Here is a 9,711-nt window from a genome sequence, read left to right as displayed (position 1 = left end):
GTAAGCCATAGCCATGTTATGATACACAGATTAATAGAAATGAGTTAACCAAAGATATACGAGATAGCTATCAATATGCTTAAGTGACTGGCCAAGCAGCAATTTAAATAATATAGTTTCAGTGTGATTGTGTTGAGTCAGAGAATCAGGAAACAAATGAGCAGCCTCCTACTATACTAAGGTATCAAGGTTTAATCTAAGCTTGCTTGATGAGGGATTTTCTCCAGAACAAACACAAGCACCAACACCCTTCTGAAAATCAGAATGATAAGTGTTTCCACAAGTATCAATTAAGCAGTTCATGAAATTTTTACACATTTCTTCCTACATGTGATAGGGCATAGTAGAGCTAGGTGGGGAAAATAAACTGAATGCTGGGAGAAACAATGGGTAAAACAATGCAACAGGTAGGCGTTCTACTTTCCTTCCTGATGCTGTAAAGAAATACTCTGGCCAAAAATGATTTAGGGGGAAAAAGGTTATTTTAGCTCACAGTTCCAGTCAGAGGGAGGTAAAGGCAGGAGCTCAAGGCAGGAACTTGCTATTCTAAGCAGCATTACCTTCAACAAAGGAACTCACTTCTCAGGCAAAGAGGTGTGGCAGGAGCCACATGGGACACTGCTTGCTAGCTTATTAACAGGTTTATGCTAAGTTACATTTTTTACATAGTTCAAGACCATCTGCACAGGAAATAGTGCTGCCTGCAGTGGGGTAGACCCAATTATTGATCAAGACAATCCCCACAGATATACCCACAGCTCCTTGACTGAAGTTCTCCCCTCTCTTATATGACTATAGGCTGTGTCAAGTTTACACTTGAAGCTGACCATGACATTGGGTATTACTGTGACTGCCATTTTAAAAGGCAAATTGGAGCTTATTCTAAGAAGTAATTTATATCATGTCTTCACATCAGACAGATAGATCTATGCAATAAGTTTGAGACTGAAATAGCAATCAAGTATCAGGACCATCCATTGCATGCTGTTCACCTCTTTTAATTCTATTTCCAGACATAGTCATTCTAGCACTGAAGGATCTTTCATTGTCTAGAAGGCAAACAAAGAATCTTTTACCTCACCCTTGCATAGTGGACTAACTGGGGATGTTATCTTCGCCTGGGTGACTCCAAAGCTGTTTCTTGACTTCCTGAAGAACCCCTAAAATCCAAATAACAGAAAGTTTATATTCACCCAAAGCATTCTGCTGTTGCGAAGGAGGTGACTGACAGCTGCACTGTGTGGAGTGCCTAGTACAATAACTGATCGTGTTCTCTTCTCTGGTGGTCTGCTCTTTGCATCAAGTGTTTAACTGTGGTCTCACATTTGTGTCACTTGGCAAGAAGCACACACGTTGTTATGTCATTGTACAATATCCTTAGAGGGGTGTAGGTGAATTTTCTTCATAGAGAACAGATACACCATTGTTTGATTCTTAAACCAAAGACTTTTATTTGTATCATTGAAAAAAGGAACAAACTTTGTTTATGAACAAATGCATTCCACATCGAGGGCATCAGGGTTTAACATTACTACTTTCTGGGAGGTTGGTTACTGTACGGACAAAGAGGAAGGAAGGGAGGAGCGAGAAGAGGAATGTCTTAGGGGAAAAGAGAAGCTAGGGCAGGGAATGGAGAAAAGAAAGCAGAAAAAGAAGGAAAAGAAGAAAGGAAGAAAGGAATGAACAAGGAAGGAAGGAAGGAAGGAAGGAAGGAAGGAAGGAAGGAAGGAAGGAAGGAAGGAAGGAAGGAAGGAAGGAAGCCTCGGGGAAGAAGGCAGCTTTGGAGGGGAGACCTGGCATCAGACCCTGCGCACGGATGACCAGGCCAGACATCCCCAGACCTCAGTTGGTTCAGCTGGTCCTGCTCCAGAGGAAGAAGTTGCAGCTTGATGAGGGGTCATTAGGAGGACCTTGTGGCCTGGCACACACATAGAAACGGCGGCCCAGGTTGGGTCCTGGTTTTTTCACAATCCGCATCATACATGGCTCCCTGTGACCTCTGCAGAGGGGTGTGGGTGAGGGCCCACTCAGCACAGATTTCCAGATCGAGGTCTGTACCTCCTTCTCATTTTTGACCTCAGAATCCTTGGCTTGCTCATCCACCATTGTGGTTGTCATATCCTCTTCTGGAGACTTTGGGGTAAGAAGGGTGGTCACCAGAGGCAGCCTAGGTAGTTCTAAGTCAGAAGTTTGGGAAAGGCTAGCAGAAGGCTGAAAATAACTCATCAGGTCTTTCTGGTGTTTTCTGGAGCCACTTTGACGTTTTGGAGGCCTGGATGAGTGCCTGTGGGCCTGTGTTTTTTGATGTTTCTGGACCTGGGCTTGATGGCTGGGCTGCAGGACTGGCTGCCCCCGCTTGAGTGCTTGTTCACGAGGAACTAGGAAGCCAAGAATCTTGAGCTGGGTACCTGCAAACTCAGGGAGGAAACGGGTGCACAGAGCTGGACACTGTTTTGCTGGTACACAGGACACATTCAAGACAGCTCCCACAGGGCAGTGGTCAGAGCCCATAACTTGAGGGAGCAGGAAGGCGTCTTGGAAAGTGTTTACGATTAGAGTCCGATCTCCCAGTACATAGTCAAGTCTGGTACCATAGTTGAGACGGCGGGCACCAGTGATCACTGACCAGCAGGTGAAGGCTCTCTCCTGTTTTGGATAGAAATAACGGTAGCTATCTATAAAGGGCCCTATATGGGACTCAGCCTGGTACTCCCCACCGACCAAGCCATCCATCCACTTACGCCCCGGGTCTTCTTCGAAGCACTCTAGACTGCCAGCATCGCAGTGGTCAATGGGGCGGTGGGCTGTATTCAGGTCCCCCAGTATTATAACATGGCAGCCAGCTGCCAGGAGGGCTTCTGCCCTGATCTGTAGCAGGCGATAGAAACGCATCTTAAATGTCAGCCGCTCGGGCCTCCCAGGATTCGCATATGGGCAGTACACGTTGATCAGGGTCAAGGGCTTCTCCTTCCCTTCCCACGTGCAGATCTTATGCTGCGTCAGTAGAGCCCGGCCCTCACTATCCAGAGCCCGGAGCTGCTCTTGGGTGAACTCAGTCATGTTTCCATAGCAACCAATATCCCCATTCAGGGTGGCAAACAGACCACTCAGACCTTCTTCAGCAGCCACTGGGGTAGCACTGTCCTTACAGAAAGTGGCTACACCAGAATAGCCACTCGGGCCGCGGCTGAAGCTGAAATAGGAATTATAGCCCTCAACGACAGCCAGGGGCTCCATCAGTGCGTCTCTGGTCACTTTGGTCTCCTGGAGACAGACAATATCGGCATCCAGCTCTTCCAAAACCTGTCGCAAGACCGTTGAACAGTTACTGGGTACCTGGCATCCCAGACCTTGCAGGGGCCTCCGGATCCCGTTGATATTCCAGCTTACCACGCGCAACATTTTGGTAGATTGTACCGTTTCACAGACTGTATGTATAGGCATAGTCAAACTGTTACCCGGAAGTTAACTGTCTCCCACCTTCCTCGTGCGTTTGAGCAGGTGTTCTTATCCCCCAAAGCACTGGACTGCTCGCAGGAACTTCAAATTCAGTTCTCTTTGGTGAGAACAGATTCCAATGAAGAAGGAAAGCTGGCTTATATATGCTGGTGATGTCAGCGCTTAGAAAACTGACACTCGAGCCGGGCGATGGTGGCGCACGCCTTTAATCCCAGCACTCGGGCGGCAGAGGCAGGCGGATCTCTGTGAGTTCGAGACCAGCCTGGTCTACAAGAGCTAGTTCCAGGACAGGCTCCAAAGCCACAGAGAAACCCTGTCTCGAAAAACCAAAAAAAAAAAAAAAAAAAAAAAAAGAAAGAAAGAAAACTGACACTCGGGTTTGCAAGTACAAGACCTACCTGGGCTACAACAGCAAGACCATGTCCAAAATCCAGGGAAGAGTGAATGGCAAGAGGAACGCCTATGGTCCTTTTCTTCTGGCTACACACAGGCTCTCAGACTCCTGAGTCCCCGATTTTCTTCCTCCCCTATTCAAAAGTCCCTTTGATGCATCAGTTTAGTTACAACTGGCTTTCCAAAGACTATTACTAAAAAGCAAACAGTGTTCTTCCTAACATTTAACAATCAACCAAGCAGAGTCTTCCCAAGACACCCAAGTTACAAACATAGGAATTTCTTTTGGGGATACACCAGTCACTGAAGAGGCAGTCTTAGCTCGTAATGTTGTCTTTTGTATCTGAGAGCATGCAGACTTGAGCTGGGCTGCTTTCACACAGTACAACAACAACACGGAGGGTAGCTGAGACAAAGGTAAGGAAATACGTACTTTACCCAAATATTTGGTAGTTTTGCTTGTCAGGTAAGAACACTGATTCATATAATTGGTGTACATTGCCACAAACAAACACACACATGCGCACACACGCACACCGTTTAAAGCACTCGGTCTACCACTTCTGAACTCTTTTTGAAACTGTGCTTCAAATACTGTAAAATCAGAAGTCACCACAGTAGGAAAAGGGTGAGCCTAAGGAGATTGGAAGAGGGACAGGAGGTCTCGGGTTATTTCTCCACCCTTTGGCTCGTTATGATGGAAGACACAGTAGGGGAGGTGAGAGAAGTTTATAAAGCAAAACAGAGTGTGGAGAGAGGAAATAGAAGGTCTTTGAGCAAACAGTCATCCATCAGTCACAAAGAAAAGGAACATGACCCCCAAAATTCTACCATGGATCTTTTACAACTCATAAACACTTTCAGTAACATAGCAGGATACAAGATAAACTCAAAAAAAAAAATTAGTAGCCCTCCTTTACACAGATAATAAACAGACTGAGAAAGAAATCAGAGAAACATCACCCTGCACAATAGCCACAAATAACATAAAATATCTCAGAGTAACTCTAACCAAGTAAGCGGAAGACTTGTATGACAAGAACTTTAACTCTTTGAAGACAGAAATTGAAGAAGACCAGAAAGTGGAAAGCTCTCCCATGCGCTTGGGTACGTAGAATTAACATAATAAAAATGGCAATCTTACTAAAAAGCAATCTGCAGATTCAATGTAATGCCCAGCAAAATCCCAGCAAAATTTTTCACAGACCTCAAAAGAATGGTACTCAACTTCATATAGAAAAGTGAAAAACTCAGAATAGCCAAAACAGTCCTGTACAATAAAAGAACTTCTGGAGGCATCACAATTCCTGACTTCAAAGTCTACTACAGAGCTACGGTACTGAAAACAGCCTACTATTGGCATAAAAACACACAGGAGGACCAATGAAACCAAAGTGAAGACCTAGATATTAATCCACACACCTATGAACACCTGATTTTTGACAAAGAAGCAAAAAATATCAAATGAAAAAAAGAAAGCCTATTTAAAAAGTGGTGCTGGCATAACTGGATATCAACATGTAGAAGAATGAAAATAGATCCATATCTATCGCCATGCACAAAACTCAAGTCCAAATGGATCAAAGACCTCAACATAAAGCCAGTCACAACGAACCTTATGGAAGAAAAAGTGGAAAGTATACTTGAACACATTGGCACAGGAGACCACTTCCTAAATATAACCCCAGCAGCATAGACACTTAGAGAAACAATTAATAAATGGGACCTCCTGAAACTGAAAAGCTTCTGTAAAGCAAAGGACACAGTCAACAAGATAAAACAACAGCCTACAGAATGGGAGAAGATCTTCACTAACCCCACATCAGACAGAGGTCTGATCTCCAAAATATACAAAGAACTCAAGAAATTGGTCATCAAAAGAACAAATAATCCAATAAAAAAAATGGAGTACAGACCAAAACAGAGAACTCTCAACAAAGGAATCTAAAATGGTGAAAGACACTTAAGGAAATGCTCAACATCCTTAGTCATCAGAGAAACACAAATCAGAAGAACTCTGAGTTTCCATCTTATACCTGTAAGAATGGCCAAGATCAAAAAAACTGATGACAACTTATATTGGAGAGGATATGGGGTAAAGGGAACACTTCTGCATTGCTGGTGGGAATGCAAGCTGGTACATACCCTTTGGACATTAGTGTGGCAATTTCTCAGAAAATTAGAAAAGAACCTTCCTTAAGACCCAGCAATACCACTTTTTGGTATATATCCAAAGGATGCTCAATTTTACCACAAGGACATGTGCTCAACTATGTTCATAGCAGCATTGTTTGTCATAGCCAGAACCTGGAAAACTTAAATGCCTCTCGACTGAAGAATGGGTAAGGAAAATATGGTACTTTTCCACAGTGGAGTACTACACAGCAGAAAAAAATAATGACATCTTGAAATTTGCAGGCAAATGGATGGAGCTAGAAAACATCATATTGAGTGAAGTAACTCAGACCCAGCAAGACAATTATCATATATACTCACTCGTAAGTGGTTTTTAAACATATATCAAAGAAAACCAGCCTACAAATCACAATCCCAGAGAACCTAGACAACAATGAAAACCCTAAGAGAGACATATGTGGATCTAATCTACATGGGAAGTAGAAAAAGGCAAGATCTCCTGAGTAAATGGGGAGCATGGGGACCTTGGGAGAGGGTTGAAGGGGAGAAGAAAGGCAGGGAGAGGAGCAGAGGAAAATGTAGAGCTCAATAAAATCAATTTAAAGAAAAAGAAGAGGAACACGGTATATTTTTGTGCATGTAGGTCATCAAGCCCTTAGGGCTGGAAATGTCTGCAGGGTCAATGGTCTAGATGCTCAAAGTTAGAACTACAGAGAGAATAGATTCGGGGTACTGTGCTATTGCGATAAAAGGTGGGGGAAGGAGAAGGAACACCCTAGCCCCAAGTCACCTCTGTGCACCCCCCCCACCAAGGGCCCTCTTCAGCAGCATGTGAAAACATGATTTGTCTCCTCTGAGATTTCCACTGGCTTCAAACTTGATCTCAGAGGAATCTTCATGGGCTTGCCCTACAAGTTGATTTCTATGCTATCCACGTCATCTTGGAGGGGATGTGAAGGCCAAGTAGTTTCTGACACAAGCAGCCACTTCCAAAGTATGTTTGTGAGCAAGGACGTTAGTGAACCCTGAATCTGGTAACTACCCTTCACATTAAAGCAGAAGAGTCTCGTGTAGAAGCTCTAGGTTGCAGGCTTCACTGGCATGGATCTGGTTCTGAGGACATTCTGTCATCGTAGAAGCTACTTGAAAACTGGGATTAATCTGAATCCCTATTGGACTATCTGAACTACAGCCTGTAAGTCAAGCTATTTTAATAAATCCCGTGTGTGTGTGTGTGTGTGTGTGTGTGTGTTTTGGTGTGTTCGTATGGGATTTACTAGAATGTATGTATCCTGACTAATGCAATCCAAATTTGTCAAGGCTTTTTGACACATTGCCTATTTTCATTATATAGTATATTACCATACTTCTCTCTTTCTCTCTCTGTGTTGATGTGTGCCGGTTCACGTGTTGTCAACCCTTAGATACCTTCCACCTTGATTTTTGAGAGAGTCTTTCTTTGGGACTTGGGCAGTGTCTGTCTCCAACATTTATGCTATTTTCAATAAACCAAGGAAATTCTTTGAGGCTGTAACAATTTAGTTTTATTAATATCTACAAAATACACTTATTTTTAAAGACAAACTAAAAATATTCTCTGAATGTTGAGAAGTAAATAATGCTTTTCTTAATAACAGTGGAACCAGAAACGATTTTAAACTGAATGGTAACCAGTCCAGGAGTACAGACCTTCAGTGCTGCAGCAGAAGCAGGACTCAGAGGAAAACCCCCAGCTCTAAAATACATGTTTAAGACAAGAAAACAGGCTGTGATATCAATGATCTAAGCATCTGTCTCAAAACAGCTGAACAAAGATATCCAAGGAAGCTAGAAGAAATAAGACATTTTTATATTTCTAAAAATAGAGAAAAAAAAGCACAATCAGATAAAATAAAGAAAGAAAGCTAAAGATTGTAGGTTTGAAAACAGCAGCAACAATTGGTAATCCCAAAGCAAGGCTGATCTAAGGGAACAAAAGATAGAAAACAAGTTGCCAATATCAGCAACAAATGTAGTTTAACTCACATTTAACTCAATATTTTTGTTTTGTTTTTTGGGATTTTTGTTTGTTTTTGCTTTTCTGTTTTGTTTTGTTTTGTTGTTTTGAGACAGGGTTTCTGTGTGTAACAGTCCTGGCTGTTCTAGAACTCACTTTGTAGACCAGTAGACCTGCAACTCAGAGATCTTCCTGCCTCTGTCTTCCAAGTGCTGGGATTACAAGTATGTGCTACCACCGTCAGGCTCACTAACTCAATATTTCAACAAAAATATTTTACTACCTATAAAGAGCACCAAGTATGAGCATGAAAGGAAATAGGATGCAATGAATTAGTTTTGAAAGTGTCCATAAAATTCACATTTCAGGTTGAGCAGTGGTGGCATATGCCTTTAATCTATCTCTGCACTCGAGAGACAGAGGCAAACAGATCTCTTTGAGTTCAATGCCAACCTGGTCTTCAGAATGAGTTTCAGGACAGCCATGACTGTTTCACAGAGAAACTCTGTCCCAAGAAACAAAACAAAACAATCACATTTCAGATTCTATTACATTCAATTTAGTACAACAACATTCTCTGGACAATAATACAGGCTACTATTAATTTGGTGGTAAAGGCCTAGAAAAGAAGAAATATTATATGTTGTGAACTTTGAAAAACCGGAGTCAGTACCAGCTCTAATCATGATCCCCAGAATGTGACTTTAGGAAAATTTATAACCTCTCTAAGCTCCATTATCTCATTTTTTTTTTTTAAAAAAAAAGGAAAACAATAGTCAAATTTATTGGCACATGTTGGAAGGGTGAAAAATTAAAACAGCAAGCATGTTCAAGTTCCCACAGAACACCTTCCCCGTAATAACCCACGACCTCAGGTTTACCATTTCAATATTTGTAGGAAAAATTCAGAAACATTGAAAAAAATAAGGCCATTCATTTGAAAAGCTTGACATTTCGTTTTCTTTGTCCATTTTGACAGGGGAGGTTTGATTGCCTATTTATTTATTATTTATTCTCATTCCACAGTCCTCCCACCCACTCCTCCTACTCCCCCGTGGATTGTCAATTGTTCAATAAAAATGATGTTACCAGCTGTGCCGAAGATGGAACTCAATGGTATACAGGCTTAACTACCGTTCTCGGGTTTGTTTCTTGGCTTCATTAAAAGAGAGAGAAAAAAAAGTGAGTTAACAATATATGAACAAAATACAGCACCACATGAGAAAGTTAAAGTGAAATAACAATATACAAGTTTAGCTCTGTTTCATGGAGTAGTTTTTTTCTTGAGTAGTATACAGTAAGAACTAAACCGATCATGTAATGCTGCCCAACTTTGTTGGGAAGTCCTTCCATCTCGAGTGCTGTCATTATACTAGAGCACGCTCTCTGATAGCTCCGGCTGTGTACCAGTGTAGTTTCCGAGAGACTCTCATCTTGACCAGCAACAGGGGGTCTAGGATCCAAACAACATGCCAAAACGGCATGACGGATGCTCAGGGTTCTTCACACACTGAACAAACCTGACAGGCCTGTGGGAGAGAAGTAAGAAAGGAAATCAAGGGACAGGTTGAGGACTGACAAGATGGGTCATGGGGTTAAGGGACTCACTGCCATGCCATGCCCGATGACAGGAGAGCTTGATCTCCAGAGTTCATGTGGTGGAACAAAGCCCTGATTCCTACAAGTTGTCTTCAGATGCTCACATGAAAGCTATGGTATGTGCACAC

The 9,711-nt window shown here is 42.4% G+C and overlaps 2 protein-coding genes across 3 annotated transcripts in view; both read right to left on the bottom strand.

Moving 5' to 3' along the window:
- Window positions 1–1,851: 1,851 nt before the first annotated feature.
- Window positions 1,852–3,402, bottom strand: LOC130876582 (DNA-(apurinic or apyrimidinic site) endonuclease 2-like). Its single transcript, XM_057773189.1, has one exon. The coding sequence runs from the start codon at window positions 3,400–3,402 to the stop codon at window positions 1,852–1,854; it is 1,551 nt and encodes a 516-aa protein (XP_057629172.1).
- Window positions 3,403–7,525: 4,123 nt separating this feature from the next.
- The window catches only part of Cd38 (CD38 molecule), a 42,593-nt gene continuing 40,407 nt past the window's right edge, over window positions 7,526–9,711 (bottom strand). For both annotated transcript variants that reach the window (XM_057772074.1, XM_057772075.1), the window contains one exon: window positions 7,526–9,513. In XM_057772074.1, the coding sequence (XP_057628057.1) occupies window positions 9,438–9,513 (76 nt within the window). In that variant the 3' untranslated portion in view covers window positions 7,526–9,437. The remainder of the gene's footprint in view (window positions 9,514–9,711) is intronic.

Source organism: Chionomys nivalis, chromosome 6, assembly GCF_950005125.1.
Source record: "Chionomys nivalis chromosome 6, mChiNiv1.1, whole genome shotgun sequence".
In the NCBI taxonomy this organism is placed as follows: domain Eukaryota; kingdom Metazoa; phylum Chordata; class Mammalia; order Rodentia; family Cricetidae; genus Chionomys; species Chionomys nivalis.
Note: the sequence above shows the minus strand (reverse complement) of the source record. Positions and strands in the feature narration are given on the sequence as shown.

What these genes read in the sequence shown, in the direction of transcription:
- LOC130876582 (XM_057773189.1), bottom strand. Translation starts at nt 3,402, where the DNA reads ATGTTGCGCGTGGTAAGCTGGAATATCAACGGGATCCGGAGGCCCCTG.